The following is a 16,723-nucleotide window of genomic DNA, read 5'->3' on the forward strand; positions in this document are numbered from 1 at the left end:
AGGAAGAAATTAAAGATATCTATAGTCATATGAAAAAATGCTCTAAATCACTATTGATTAGAGAAATGCAAATCAAAACAACTCTTAGGCACCATATCTCTTCTATCAGATTGGCTAACATGACAAAACAGGAAAATGATAAATGCTGGAGAGGATGTGGGAAAATTGGAACATTAATGCATTGTTGGTGGAATTGTGAACTGATCCAACCATTCTGGAGAGCAATTTGGAACTATGCCCAAAGGGCTATAAAAATGTGCATACCCTTTGACGCAGCAATACTGCTTCTAGGGCTATAAAGCAAAGAGGTCACACAAGTGGGAAAGGGGCGTGTATGTACAAAAATATTTATAGCAGCTCTTTTTGTGGTAGCAAAGAATTGGACATCAAGGGTATACCCCTCAATTGGGGAATGGCTGAACAAGTTGTAGTATATGAATGTAATGGAATACTATTGTACTATAAGAAATGGGGAAGATACAGACTTCATAATAACCTGGAAAGACCTATATGATCTGATACAGAGTGAGAGGAGCAGAACCAGGAGAACATTGTACACAACCACAGATATATTGATTCTGTGATGACTAACGTTGATAGACCTGGTTCTTCTCAGCAATACAAGGTTCAAAGACAACTCCATTGGACTCATGATGGAAAGAGCTATCTACGTCCAGAGAAAGAACTATGGAATCTGAATGCAGATTGAGGCAAACTATTTGCCCCCCTTTTTTTCTCTTCTTTTTTGGTTTTGTTTCTTCTCCCTCATGATTCATTCCATTGGTCATAATTCTTCTTTACAACTGGACTATTGTGTAAATAAGTTTAATGCAAAGGTATATATAGAATCTTTATCAGACTACATGCTGTCTTCAGGGGGGAGGGGAAGGAAGGGAAGAAAATTTGAAACTCAAGAACATATAGAACTGAGTGTTGTAAACTAAAAATAAAAAATCTAATTAAAAAAACATGTAAAAAACAAAAATAAATAAAAATTAAAAATAAAAAAGATGATTGCAAAAAAAAGAAAAAAGGGAGTGAGCTCTTCCACTGGTATTCTTTTCTTCCAAAGACCGTATCAGAACTATTTGAAGCCAATTCCTGTGAAAGATGGTGAAAAGGACAACCTGTCCTTTTCCCCACTTTTGCAACCATGCTGCAGGGGGCATATGGCAAGTTTTTTTCTATTATTTTTGTTTTAATTCCTGAGCTTAGGTAAACGAGTATCAATCGTCACATGAACATGTCCAGACCTGGATGCCACCTTGTGGGTTAGAGAGGTTCTGTGATCCTGGGTCCTTTGGTTAGATCTAACTAGCAAGCAGCAAAAAGAGAAGTCTCTGGAAACTATTATGGTGTTCTTTTATTTATTTTGAGGCAATCAGGGTTTAGTGACTTGCCCAGAGTCACACAGCTAGTAAGTGTCAAGGGCCTAAAGTCACATTTGAACCCAGGGCTTCCTGACTCCACAGCTGGTGCCCTAGCCACTGTGCCATAAGAACCACTTCTGGACTCAGGGAGGATGAAGCTTCAGTGTTCTTAGAGCAGATGACTGTTAACAAGAGGGTGAACCCGAATCCCTGGCCAGCACTGGCAAAAAAAAAAAAAAATGGACCAGTAGTTGTTTGGGCAGTGCAGAGGCAAGGTGAAATGCGGAATGTATGTCTATTCAGTAGGTCCACAAACTGCTTCAGTTCCAATGTTTATGATTCAATCTCTTTGAAGATTGTGATAATAGTTATGTTACTGATTGCTTCAGTCTTGTCAATGCATGATGAATATTTTTGTGTCTTTCAGTGTTTCTTTTGTGTGTAGGAAATAAATACCTGTCACATGCCTGATTTATATTGTGATCTGTCCTTTTGTGGAAACCCTAAACTTGAGCCAGAGACTAAGCTGTATAAAATATTTCTCCAGAGCACTGGAGTGGGAGTGTGACAAGCAGAAGAATAGAAGAGAACCTAACTCATGTCGTTAGAGGCCAGGCTTCTCCAGAATGAAACCCAGTACAGATCGCTATGCAGGAGTTCACAGAAAAGGTGTTCGTTAGTGGTGAGTAAGACTGCTTCATCCTCCCTGAGTCCAGAAGCGGTTCTAATTGCTAAACATAGATAACTATAAGTACACGGAATTACATGATGACCCTGCCCTTCTAAACTTATTCCACATTTATTCCCCTCCAACCTTCTTCATTCCAGCCAAACTGAATAACTTGATAATGTCCTTCTAAGTAATCATTTCATTTTGTGCCTGGAATGTATTCACTCTTCACCTCCATCTTTGGCATCCTTGTCTTCCTTCAAAGCTCAGCTAACGTGTCACCTCTTGGAGGAAGCCTTTCCTGAGATCTCTAGTTGTCACTGTTCTCTTCTTCCTCAAATTATCTTCCCTTTACTTATGATTGCATTGTAGCTACTCAGTATAAGGTAAGCTCCTTAAGGTCAGAAACTACTTTGGATGTTAGTTTCTATTCCTAGGTCCTATCACGGCGCCTGGCACATAGTAGTCAATCAGTAAGTTAACAAGCACTAATTAAGTGTTTTCTATATGCTGTCCTGTACTGAGTGCAAGAGATTCAAAGAAAAGCAAAAACATGGTCTCTTCTCAAGGAATTCATATTCTAAAGGACAGCATGCAAACAACTATGTACGTTTAAGATATATACAGCATAGGGGCAGCTAGGTGGTGCAGTGTGTAGAGCACCAACCCTGGAGTCAGGAGGACCTGAGTTCAAATCCAGCCTCAGATACTTTGACACATTTGCTAGCTGTGTGACGTTGGGCAAGTCACTTAACTCCAATTGCCCTGCCTTCCCCCCTCCAAAAAACCTAAAAAAAAAAAGATATATACAGCATAGATGAAAGGTAATCATAGAGGAGAAGGATTAGCAGCTGAGGGAAGCCAAAAAAAGCTTCTTGCAGAAGTGGGAATTTGAACTGAGTCTTTAGAGAAGAATTGAGGCTGGAAAGCATTCCAGGCATGTGGGACAGCCAGTGAAAAAGCATGGAGTAAGGAGACAAGAGTGTTGTGTGTAAAACCAGGCCACTGTCTCTGAATCATGGCATGGCACGTGGAAAGGAGCAAAGTGAAGGGAGGTAGGAAATGGGCAAATGGTGAAGGATTTTAAAAGCCAAACAGAAAATTTTATGCTTGATCCTAGAGGTAACGGGGAGCTACTGGAGTTTATTGAGTGGGGAGGATAAAGGGTCAGATCTCTGCTTTAGGAAAATAAAGCTGGTAGCTGAGTGGAAGATGGACTGAAGTGTGGAGAGGATGGACATAGCAAATGGTTAATAATTGCTTGCTAGATTGGCACACAGTAGGCAATTAATTATTGTAAAGGTAAGGAGGTATTTCTGAAGGAATATTTGGAGAGAGAAGTATTGAAAGGGAAGAATTCTGAGGGAGGTGGCATTCGTGCTAGGTCCTAAAGAAATAGCAGGATTTAATAACTCCAAGTAAAGGAATGCTGAAAACATGCCTCCATTTGAAAAAAAAAAGAATTTACACTATCCCATTTTATTATGGACAAAATGAAGAGATGTGGGCTTGGTGATACTGCTATACAGTTAGATGAATTTGGAACTCATTAAATGACCAGCCCCAAAGAGTGAAGTCATTAAAGGTACTGTCATCTTGAAGGGCCCTAGTGGAGGGCCTCAGCAATCTGCACTTGGTCCTGTGCTATTTGACCCTTAGGATTGTAGGGTCACAGATCTAAAATTAAAAGATACCTCAAAAACCATCTAGCTCATTCCCCTCATTTTGCTGATGAGAAGATTTAGGCTCAGAGATGTTGCCCAAAGTCATACGAATAGTAAGTATCAGATGTGGGATTTTTATCAATATTTTTGACAACGACTTGAGCAAAAGTGTAGCTAACAAGCTAATCAGATTTATAGATGACATAAATCTGGAACATCTAGATAGCTAAGATGTTAGAATACAGAGTTAGGATAAGAAAAATTCTTGGCAGATTAGAATAATAGAGCGAATGCAATACTACAACATTGAACAGGGATAAATATAAAGTCCTTCGTTAAGTATGAAAAATCAGCTGCTCAAATGCAGAATACAGGAGGTTAGGACTCTACACCCAGCACTGGAGAGGATTGCCACTTCAAACCCCTATCTTTCTTGGGGCTGCCATGAAGGTGTATGGAGAGTTGGAGAAGTAGGGTGGAGAGGAAGCAAAACAAAGTTTTGCGTGCTGTCTATATGAACATGGTAGGAAAATGTGAGCCTAATGCTTTGTATAGAGCAAGCATTTCACAAGTGGTTGTCAAATTGAATTGACCAGATAATAGATATGATAGCTAGATGGCTTTCAACTGGTTGAATGAAATGACCCAAAGAGCAGTGATTAGTGGATCAATATCACCCTGGAAAGATGTCCCAAGGATCTGTCCCTGACCTTGTGCTGATTTTTGTCAGTGATTTGGATAAAAACATAGATGTCATGTTTTTCAAATTTACAGATAACACAAACCCAAGAAAGATAGCTAATTGGGATGTCAGTCAATAGTTTTCCAAAACTATTTCAACAAGCTAGGATGGTGGGATGAGTATAATGAAATTTTGATAGGCCAAGCTCCACCAGGATTGAACCTGGTCTGCATGCATGGATCTATTCCACACTAAACATACACAATCCTCTCAACCAAAAAGGTAGGCTCTTTTTCCCACTCTCAGGCTCTTTGTTCCCTCATCCTATGGCCCCAAAGAGACTACATAAAGCTTAGATCTGGTCTTCCCCAAAAGGGGGTAAAATAGAAAGATACTCAATATATGCTGTAAATCAAGTTGAGAACAGCTAATGTTGGCACAGCGAGTACAGCACTGGCCTTGGAGTCAGGAGGACCTGAGTTCAAATCCGACCTCAGACACTTGACACACTTACTGGCTGTGTGACATTGGGCAAGTCACTTAACTCCAATTGCCCTGCCTTCCCTCCTCCAAAAAAAATTTTTAAAAATATAGAGCAGCTAATGTTTTCCTGTACACAAAAGTCAAATCAACAAACATCAAAAAGAGATCCTTAACACATGAGACTCACAAGAATGTGTTAGCAAAGACTTAAGCAATAACTGTTATAACTATTGTCATACTCTCCTGCTTGCAAACCAACCCAACTCCACACAGTCCTCTACTCTTGAATCCCTTGTCTATTTGTTCTATTGCTAATCACACCCTGCAAGCCCCAGTCCTAATTATCCTAATTATCCTAATTATCATCCGCTTCCTTCACTCCTATTCACATCTAGATATGTGGAACCAGACATGGAACCAAAGAAGACACCAAACCATGCTGACTGGGTCCACTACAAACTACTTCGTCTAATTTCACTTGGTCCTTCATGGCAGTAAAGCAATATTACTCCTCCTTCTTCCTAATGGATTCACTATTCCACTTTCTTGGGCAGCAACTTCAATACTTCTCATCTCTCCTCAAGCTTCCCGCAATACCTGCTCCCCTACCACCTCAGTTGGAGACTTTGCCTCATTCTTCACCCCCCAAATTAAAGCTATTCATTGAGAAGTCCTTCAGTCTCTGATAATGAAGTAGCAGTCCTTGTTTTTATCATGGCCAGTCCCTCCAAATGTACCCTTGATCCCATAGCCTCTCATCTTTTCCAGCAGAGTTTCCCTTTAGCATCCCTACTTTTCCTCTTTTCTTCAATCTCTCCTTATCTTTTTGGCTCTTACTTGCTGCTCACAAAATGCCTGTGTCTCTCCCATATTTAAAAAAAAAAATTCTCTTTGATCCTACCATCCCCACTAGCTTTTACCCTATATTTCTACTCCTCAGCTAACAGAAAAAAAGAGGAAGCTAACTATATCTATAACTATACCTCTCACTCTTTTCTATGCCTGCTGCAATCTGTCTTTTGTCCTCATCATTCAGTTGAAATGACCCCCTCCAAAGTTACCAGTGATCGCTGCATAACCAAGTCTAATGGCCTTTTCTAAGTCCTCATCCTTTCTTACCTCTCTTCTGTATTTCACATTACTGATCACCTTCTCCTCTTGGATACTTTTTCCTCTGTAAGCCGCCTCCTCCTGATTGTTCCTTCTCAGTCCCCTTTATTGCTTCTTTATCCATGTCATATCCACTAATCATAGGTGTCCTCCAAAAGTGTCCAGGGTCCTCTTCTGTTTTTATTCTATACTACTTTACTTGTCGATGTCACGAGCTCCTGTGGGATTGATAAACAATAATCGACTCTGTGCTGATGAATCCCAGTTCTGTATATCCAGCCATGGTCTCTCTCTCCTTAAACTACTTCAGTCCATCCTCCACTCAGCTGCCAAGGTGAATTTTCCGAAAGTATAGGACCATGTCTCATACACAGACACACAGACACACACACACACCCCTGCTCAATAGTTCCCTATTACCTCCAGGATCAAATATAAATTATTTTGACTTTTTTTTGAGGCAATGGGGGTTAAGTGACTTGTCCAGGATCACACAGCTAGTTAAGTGTCTGAAGTAACATTTGAACTCAGGTCCTCCTGATTCCAGGGCCACTGCTCTATCCACTACACCACCTAGCTGTTCCTTGTTTGCCTTTTAATGATCTTCACAACCTGGCCTCTTGCTGTGTTTCTAGTGTTTTAAAACAATACTTTCCCCATCCGTACACTCTATGGTCCACTCCTACCTCTTGTTCCTCACAAATTATTCTCCACTTCCTATATCCATGCTTTTGCACTGGCTGCTCCGCACGCCTGGCATACTGTCCTCTCATCTCCACCTCTTAGAATCCCTGACTTTTTTCAAATCCTTAAGAGTCCCTTCCCATTCTCCCAAGCTGCTAGTGCCTCCCTTTCTGAGATTACTTTCTATCTACTCTATCTACTCAAATGAGTTAACATATGCAAGGCACTTTGCAAACCTTCAAATACTATATAAATTTTGTTCATTCATTTCAGTCATGTCAGACTTATTGTGACCCCGTTTGGGGTTTTCTTTCTTTTTTTCAAAATAAATAACAGACATATTTACCTGATATATTATTTATACACATTATATATAATGTGTGTGTACACACACACACACACACACACACACATACACACAATGTGGAATTTTGCACGTACAATTAGATGAAAATGATGTATCAGTTGTTTTTTCTGAACTATTTTTTTCCCTCTTTCTTAAAACCTTTCTTGATATGGAAACGGAGAAAGAGGCATTTTGAAATTAAGGTGATGTGAAAGTGGTAGTCCTAGGTGGCAGAGATTCAGGAAGTTTCAAGAAAATTTCCATGGGAACAGTGAAACTTTGGAGGACTTCCCATTAGACTTATGAAGACTTTTGTTGAATGAGAGACAATCCCTGGACAAGACTATTAGTAGACATCGAGGAAAGTTTGGCTTATTTTGGGGTTCCAGTAGCCTAAAAGAAGTGATTTCTTTTTTTCAATTTTTTTTTATTTTTAGTTTACAACACTCAGTTCCACAGGTTTTTGAGTTCCAAATTTTCTCTCCCTTCCTCTCCTCCTCCCATCCCCTCTCGAGATGGCATGGAATCCGATATATCTTGTACATATAGCTTCACATTAAACTTATTTACATAATAGTTAAGTTGTAAAGAAGAATTATAACCAACAGAATGAATCATGAGAAAGGAGAAATGAAACCAAAAAAGAAGGAAAAAAAAAAGGAGAGCAAAAAGTTTGCCTCAATCTGCATTCAGACTCCATAATTCTTTCTCTGGATGTGAATAGCTTTTTCCATCATGAGTCTTTTGGAGCTGTCTTTGAATTGCCTCAATGAGAAGAGCCAAGTCTATCAAAGTTAGTCCTTATAGATCCCATGTGTCTGTAATCGTGTATAATGTTCTCCTGGTTCTGCTTCTCTCACTCAACATTAGTTCATACAAGTCTTTCCACATTTGGGGTTTTCTTGACAAAGATACTGGAGTGGTTTGCTATTTCCTTCTCCAGCTCATTTTACAGATGGGGATACTGAGGCAAACAAAGTTAAATGACTTGCCCAGGGTCACACAGCTAGTAAATTTCTGAGGCCAGATTTGAATTCAGGAAGATGAGTCTTCCTGACTCCAGGCCTGGTACTCTCTCCACAGCTAGCTGCCCCTATGTAAATGTTAGCTGCTATTGTTACGATTATAATATTACTATATATCCTGTATGTACCTATTTATGTGTGGTGTCCCATATTAGAATGTAACTGAAGAAAAAACCAACAACAATCTGTTAGTGGAAAAGGGGTTAAACATATTCCACTTTAAACCAAAACTCAAAGCAACAAATAGAAGTTGCAGAGAGACAAATTTTGATTAAATATAAGGAAAAAATTTCCTATCATTCAGGATTCCCTTTTAAAAGTGAATGGGCTGCCTTAGAGGTAATGAATTCCCTGTTATTTTAGGCCTTCAAATGAAAGTTAGATGAACACTTGTTAGGGAAATTTTAAGGAGAATTCTTTTTTCAGGTACAGGATGGATTAGAGGTACCTTCCAATTCTGAGATTCTGTGATTCTGAGTAGGGGGAGGGAGTAGTGTGGACAAGGATATTGCAGGTGTGGGGAATGGGGTAAGAAAAAGCAGAGAAATGGGAAAGAGCAGTGTGGAGGATAGAGAATAGTCCAGTTTAGTTACTGTAGGGAATACATGAAGTAGTGTTAGGTTAAGGCTAGAAATTAAACAGAAATGTATTAAAAAGACAAGAATAAGATAAAACTTGCCTTCAAAGAACATACTTTCAGGTTGGATCCAGCTTGTAAATAAAAATAGCAGAGGTAGGGATAGATCTCAAGAAGGTAAAGGGAAATAGAAAGGTCCCAAGTATACCAAAATGATTTAAAACATTTTTTATAATGGCAAAAAAAACAAGAGCACAGTAGATGACCATCAGTTGGAAAATGGCTAAACCAACTATGGGACATGAATGTAGTGGAATATTACTGCGCTATAAGTAATAAGAAAAATGCAGATTAAACATGGCACAACATATAAACTGATGAAAATCGGAGTAAACAGACCAAAAGGATGATATGCACAACTACTTTTCCAGTTTAAACATTGGAGTAAACAGAACCAAATTGGAATAAATAAAACAGAACCAATTGGAGCAAACAGGACCAAAAAGATGATGTGAACGACGTAAATGAAAGAACAACAGAAACCCTGAAACTGAGTGGTGTGTAATTACAATGACTAAGTCACCTCAAAGAAGAGATGAGAAAATGCATCTCCTTCCTTCTTTGTAGAGGCAGTTATTCTATTTGTGTGGAACATAGCAGACTCTCAGTCTCCACCGACAAGTTTTATGGAACTTCTTTTCTCTCTCTTTCATTGTTTTATACAAGGAATATTCTTTTGGTGGTTGTTGTTGCTGCTTGTCCTTCATTCTCGAAGAGGATCGTGACATCAAGAAAGTGATTTCATGACTTGCAAGTGAATTGGATTTAAGTGAGGCAGGGCTGTACAAAGTCACCAGCCTCACCTCCTCCTCCAGAGCCACCTGGGTCCAGTAGCAAGATGCAGGTCAGGATGACTAGAGTAGGAGAGAGGGGAGGGACGTATTTGGATACGATGGGAACGGTCCGTGCAGTTAAAATAGGAGAACCCCATTCATGGAAATTGGAGGTCCGTAGGTGTTGCACATTGCACGTGTATTCAGACTTTTTCCAAGGTACTGATCTGTTTTTTTTCTTTTAAAAAATACTATTTGTGGGGCAGCGAGGTGGCACAGTGAGTAGAACACCGGCCCTGGAGTCAGGAGGACTTGAGTTCAAATCTGACCTCAGACACTTGACACATGTACTAGCTGTGTGACCAATTAACCCAATTGCCCTGCCAATAAATAAATGAATGAATGAATGAATGATGCTATTTGTTATATGGTATGGCTCCCTGGTGGGGAAGCTATGATGATATAAAAAACAGAAGACACTGACTGTTTTTAAAAATTAGAAGGGAAGGGGTTAACTCAAAAAAATGTCTTTGCAGTAATTTTATCTGATAAAATTCTCATTTCCAGAAGATACAAAGAATTGATTCAAAGTTATAAGAAAAAGAGTCATTCCCCAATTGATAAATCATCAGAAGATAGGAATAAGCAGTTCTGAAAGAAAAGCATCTGAATGATATATCAACAGCCATATGAAAATATGCTCCAAATCACTAGTAATTAAAAAATGCAAATTGACACCACCCCAAAATTCCACCTCTCACCTATTAGATGGGCAAAGACAAGCAGAAAATATAAATGACAAATGTCGGGACTATGGGAAAACAGGAATATTAATGCACTGTTGAGGGAAATGTGAATGGGTACAGCCATTTTGGGAAACAATTTAGAACTATGCCTGCCAAATCATTAATCTATGTACAATCTTTTACCTAGCTATGCCATCACTAGGCCTGTACTCCCAAAGGAATCAAAGAAAGAAGGAATATACAAAAATATTTATAGCAGCAACTTTTGTGGTGGCAAAGAGCCAGAAACCAAAGGGATACTCACCATTTGGGGGATTACTAAACAAATGGTGGTGTGTGGATGTAATGGAATAGTATTACACTATAAGAAATGATAAAAGGAAAAGTTTCAGAGAAACCTGAGAACGTTTGTGTGAAATGATGCGGTGTGAAATGAGCAGAACCAGAACAATAAAGGCAACATTGGAAAGACAACTCTGAAAAACTTAAGAGCTCTGATTGATACATTGACCACGTGCGATTCCAGAGGATTTATGAAGAATCACGTTACCCTCCTCCTCACAGAGAGTGTTAGACTCAGGGTGTAGAATAAGACATACATTTTTTGACGTGGCCAGGTTAGAATTTGTTTTGATTTTCCATGCATATTTTTTCAAGGGTTTTTTTCCCTTCTTTTTTCAAAGGGGAGAGGTAGAAGGGAAAGAAGATAGATTTTTGTTCATTGAAAAGAATTTAATAAAAAAAAAAGAAAGGAAACCTATAGAAAAGCCCTTGACTGGAATACCACCTGCAGGATTCTGGGGGCTAATGGATCTCCAAGCTAGGATTTTTCTGTTATTGGATACAAAATAATGTCAATAAAAGCCCTAATTTCTAAGAAAGAAATTGAGGGAGGAGATAAAAAATAACATAAACAAAAATTTAAATAAAAGTATTAAAATAGCATTTGGATTTCCACTCTCAGGGAAACCCCAGTCTGATGGGGGAATGAGAGGTATACCCAGGAAACAATGACCAATACAGGGTGTTCCTAAAGTCTGGACCCATAGGCAATTGATGGCAATGTGGGGTTATTGCATCGAGTTCACGTGAATCTTGCAAAGCGCATCAACCTTTGCATCACAAATGATGGAAATCATATTGCAGATACTATTTGTTAATATTCCAATTAAATAAAAATTTCTTGCATTTCATTTCTTGAAAATATGCATTTTCGCCTATGTGTCCAGACTTTAGGAACACCCTGTACATTATACTTCACTAAGAAAAACTCAGAGTCACGGGGGCTAGAACTAGAGAAAAACCTTTAGAAATTACCTAGTCTAACTACCTCATTTTGAAGACAGAGAATCTGAGATCTGGAAGAGGGAAGTAAATTGCTCAATTGATTCAATGGATTGAGTAAATTGAGGATAGGCCAAAAAGAGAGAGCAATACAGAGGTGAAACAAGTTACTTGTCTACCCTAGGTAAGATTTGACTATTGTGCCCCCTGTGCTACTCTCCACAAGAGACTGTCTTCATTATAATAATTGCACCATAAATACATATGTATTTTGGGACTCTTTGGCATTAAAAAAAAATACTTAAAAAAAGCACTAAAAAGTGTCTCTTATTTTGGCTCCCTTATTTTGCTGTGCCAAAGACAGTTGTGTGCCCCTGGTCCAAAAGCTATGCATGGGCTTGAGAGTATTTAAACATGGAGTAACGTTCTATCTACTACAATTCTTTTTGGGTTACAGGAAATGGTCAATGGACCCCTCCGAATATGATAGCCCTGGGAGATCGTGCAGGGCTGAAGGGACTCCCCCAACACACACACCAGAGAGACCATTGTCCTCTTATCTCCAGTGGACAGAATAGCTGTTGGTTTATTATTGCTTGCCTTCTCATCCCCATCGGGGACCATATCATTCAGGCCCCTGGAACTACAGTCTGTTATCTTGACCTATTTCCTTCTTAGGACACCCATCTCCCTGTGAAAGCATTGTTGTGTAGACACTTCCCATGGCTTGCATACTCCTCTACTTCTCGTTTCTCCTACTTCCATTCATCCCTCAGATCTCATCAGGTAAGTAGCAGCAGGTAGAGTTAGGGACCTGAAAATGTCTTCAGGATTAGGGGTTTTACATTTTTCTCTAGATGAGGGGTGAGGAAGGAGGGTGGCTGATGTTAGTGTGGAGGTGTGTCCCTAGTCTTCACTGCCCCAACAAAAGAGAATTGCCCATTATCTCTACCACCCCCTTCTCTAATGGTGAAATCAGGCCAAAGAAACTATGGAAACAAATAGGGCATAAATTTTCTGATCCAGGGATTGTAGGAGGGACTGCCTGGAGGCAGAGCTGGGGAAAGAAAAAGAGAGAAGCCCCAACTCAAGTAGTGGCCATGGAGTATGATAGGCACCTTCATGCACTACCCAATGATAAATTTCTCTCTCTTTATTTAAGTTTCATTTGGTTCACTTGTCCAGTGTTTTCAGACCCCTTTTGGAAAGACCTCTTTCTTGGAAAGAGTCTTGAAAGGCAAAATCTGGACTGGGTTTGGTCCATTTCCCTATTGTTTCCCAATCCCTTTGCTTGATTCCATTCTTAGGAAAAGGAGACAAGAAAGGGAAATCTATCTCTCTCTCCAGCTAGAGTTTGGTTATGTGTCCCATTATGTCTTCATTCCTATAAAAGGAAGAAGCTTTCCTTCCATTCTCCTCCCCAACTCTGTCCTTCAGCTTGAGAAAGAGTACCCTCCCACAGGTAATATTAATAATAAACTAACGTGTATATTGTGCTTACTATGTGTCAGGCACTGTGCCTTACAACAACCCTGTGAGGTAGGCATGATTATTATCCCCATTTTACAGATGGGGAAACTGAGGCAAACAGGTTAAATGACTTGTCCAGGGACACACAGCTAGTTAGTATCTGAGGCTAGATTTGAACTCAGGTTTTTCTGAGTCCAGACTTGGTGCTCTATCCACTGTGCCACCTTGCACAACCAAGAACTGACAAAGCCTAATAAGGAAAAAGGAAGAAAGGGGTCAGTCAGGTGGGGGTAGGGTGGGGTCTATTCCATCTTCTTGGACTAACCTCCTATCAATCATCCTCCTTCTACGCAGATGATATCCTGTCCACATATGTTGCCCTCAGGGAAGCTGTGGAACTCCCATGCCCTAAACCACCCACCTTGTATGGAGATGAGATGCTATCATGGTTTCGAAGCCCTGTGTCTGGATTCCCTACTGTCCTAGTGACCCGTGTCCCCTTGACCAACAAGGCTCCAGAGACTATGAAGATCTTGAGGGAAGTCAGGCTCAGTCTGCTGGGGAATAATTCCCTGTGGCTAGAAGGGGCTAAGGAGGAGGATGCAGGACGATACTGGTGTGCTGTGCTTGGCAGCTACATCCAGTACCAGAACTGGAGGGTGTATGACCTCTCTGTGATCAGAGGTGAGAGGAGGTTTATGGAACCCCTTGGGGACAGGGACAAAAGAGAAGATACATGGGGCCAAGGGAGTGTCAAAGGAAATGGGGAGACCTTTGGGGAGAGGGTAGAGGGAGAGTATGTGATCACGAAACCCCATGCCAGGCTCTTCCGTCATCACAATGATCCATTTCCTTGAGAACACTGAGCTCTGAAGATGATGAAAGAAGCTAGGCAAAAGCTGCTGGCAGCTCCAGTTGTTCACCGTGGCTGCAGGGGTTTGGTGAACATAGGTAATTATATAGTAGATTGCCCCCCACCCTCTTTTTTTTTCCCCAACAGGCTCCCATCTATCAGCAAAGACTACTGATGGATCTCTCTGCTCAATCCTGGTGTGTTCGGTGGTCTCATCAGTTTTCCTGGACTCTGTGGTTTGGCTGGAAGGGAAGGGGAAAGTGAAGGGTAGGACGGAGACTTTCATGGGAAGGAACGCTTCCCTTCTCATGGTGTGTCCTTCGGAGGGAACCTCAGAGTCCCGTGCCCGAAGGGTCAGGAGCATTCGCTGTATTTTCCCCCAGAACAAGGGCATCACTTTCAACCTGACAGGTGAATCTGGGGAAGGGGATACAAACAAAAATAACAGCTCCCATTTGTATAGCTATTTAAATTTGAGGGGAAAACCCACTTTCTTTTCAATAACGTTGTGTATTAGATAGTGCAATAGAAGTGTGCCGTTACTATTATCATTACTGTAAAATAACCCATTGTAGAGTAGGAACCGGGCAAGTTGTGTAAATTCTCAGAGCCTGTCTCCTCATCAGTAAAACACAGACAGTAATACCTATGCTTTCCAAGGTTATTGGGAGTCAAATAGAAATATATAAATAAATGTCAAAATATAAATGGGAGTTGTTATTATAAGGATAACTCTTGGAGGGGAAGAGTACTTCTGGTGGAATGGTCTGCACTCCAAAATTATCAAATGCTTTTTGGTAAAGGAGTAGAAAGAGGAGAAAATAACACACACATGTGCAAAATTTCTGATGGAATTGCTGTTAAAGAAAAGATATATGTGCGTTGATGCTGGACATGGTACACTGCTGGAAAGGGGAAGGGGAGGAGAGGAGAAAAAGAATCCTAGTGGAATAGGGACACAAAAGAGTGATGGTATAATGCTGTTTGGTGTGGCACAGTCCATTTCCAGGGATTGTGGAAGAGTCATGGAAGGAAAAAAGAAACCATATTTCAGAAAGAAAGGACCATTACAGAAAGCTGTTGATGGAATAGTAAGAGATGAGGGGGAGGTAAAATCCATTTTCACGTACTCTTCCATCACTAGAAGAATCAACCCCTATTATTTGGGAAATAATGTAGTTCTTTAATATGGTTTTTCTCTTTGGGATTGAGGTAGACAGTAGAAGGTGTGACAACAGGTTGCTCTGGTCACACTTAACCATTGTATAGAAGGTAGAAGCCTGGTGCTGTGAAAGGAAAAAAATAATATAGTAGAAAGACGTTGAGGAGGAAGATAAAAGATAAGATCTCTTCCAGTATAAGAATTCTGTTCAGCTACACTAGTAGAGGAGCTATTCCCCACCTGAAATCATCCATTTTTGTAGGGAATGTAATTTGGAACGAGGATAAGGACTTTTCCACTGGCTTCCCTACACATGTCCCAACCCCTCATCCTCATCCTGAGTCATATCTCATCTCACCTCAACCACTTATCAGCAATTTGATCCTGGCTAAGTTGCTTAACCTCTTTCAGCCTCAGTTTCTCCATCTATGAAATGGGGATAGAAATAGCACCTACATCACAAAGTGGCAGTAGAGATCAAATGAGATAATTATGTAAAGTATTTTGTAAACCTGAAGGATCTAAATTAAATTATCATTATTCTCTTTCTAGCTGTGGTCTCCCCAGATGCCCTTCCTGCCCACTGTGTGGTCTCCCCAACCTGGGATACCCAAAAGATCCTGCTGCTGCTTTGTGTTCTGGGGCAGGGGGTCACCATCTTGGCCCTGGGGATAGTTCTCTGGAGGCGCCGGAACCATGAGGCTTCATACAGAGGTTTGTCTACCTTCTCCAACACACACACACACACACACACACACACACACACACACACGCGCGCGCGAGAGAGAGAGAGAGAGAGAGAGAGAGAGAGAGAGAGAGAGAGAGAAGAGTTGTTGCCACAGGAGGAGAAAGAAGGGGGAAAGGCAATTTGGACAGAACTAAAAAAAGGCTCTCGAACCCAGACATCTCCATTCCTCAGCCTCTAATGCCCCCATGATTTCTGATGGTAGGAGAGAAAGGTCAGTTAGAAGAGAACAGGAGAATACAGCTGTATGTGTGTGTGTGTGTGTGTGTGTGTGTGTGTGTGATCCTTCTGCCACTTCTTTATACTTCTCCACAGATGACTCCACTTCTCATTTCAAACCAGAAACCCAGGTTTATGAAAATATCCACTTGGCCATCCCCAGGTAAGGAACTAGAAAACCAGGTGCCTCAGTCCCTAATATGGTATGGTGAGAGGGAGGCAAAAAACTTGGGTATCAGAAGAGACAGGGAGTGTGTTTCCAGTGATCTGTTTCCTTATTTTCTTGCCTACCTTCTCCTTCCATTATCTCTCAGCCCACCTGCCCCCAGGACTATGTGATTTTGATGATGTCATCCGAAACGAGAAGGGATCTGCAGGTCTCCATGGAAACCCAATGAAACCCCTCTTACCTCATCAAAAACATGGGGGCTTGGGAGACTACTGCTACGGTTCCTCTTGTTTCCTGTGGGGAGAGCTGTTTTTGGGAGGGAAGAGACTGGAAAGGATGTTTCACAAATGAAATTATGCTGTCACCCTTCTCCTAGTGTACACCCAAGCCAGTTTCAACATGTTGGGGAATACTGTGGTCAACTGGGTGGGTGGGTGGGGCATACTGCAGAAGTAAGGAGGTGACATTAAAGGCACAGAAAAGGGAGACTAAGGAACAAAAAGAAGAAGACCAAGGGAATGAGGGGGCCCAGAGAGGACAAAGAGAAGGACTGAAGGGGCAGTGAGGGAGGGAAACTAACGGACAGATTAAAAGAAAAATTTAAAGGTAGACATCTCCATTGCCTCATTCT

At 40.8% G+C, this 16,723-nt stretch overlaps 1 protein-coding gene across 1 annotated transcript; it reads left to right on the top strand.

Moving 5' to 3' along the window:
- The first annotated feature begins 12,196 nt into the window (after positions 1–12,196).
- On the top strand, positions 12,197–16,262 carry LOC118857165 (lymphocyte antigen 6 complex locus protein G6f-like). Its single transcript, XM_036767812.1, has 6 exons — positions 12,197–12,260; positions 13,299–13,628; positions 13,945–14,208; positions 15,512–15,673; positions 16,020–16,086; positions 16,238–16,262. The coding sequence occupies exons 1-6, from the start codon at positions 12,197–12,199 to the stop codon at positions 16,260–16,262; spliced, it is 912 nt and encodes a 303-aa protein (XP_036623707.1).
- The last annotated feature ends 461 nt before the right edge of the window (positions 16,263–16,723 follow it).

This window comes from Trichosurus vulpecula, chromosome 7 (genome assembly GCF_011100635.1).
Source record: "Trichosurus vulpecula isolate mTriVul1 chromosome 7, mTriVul1.pri, whole genome shotgun sequence".
Taxonomy (NCBI): Eukaryota; Metazoa; Chordata; class Mammalia; order Diprotodontia; family Phalangeridae; genus Trichosurus; species Trichosurus vulpecula.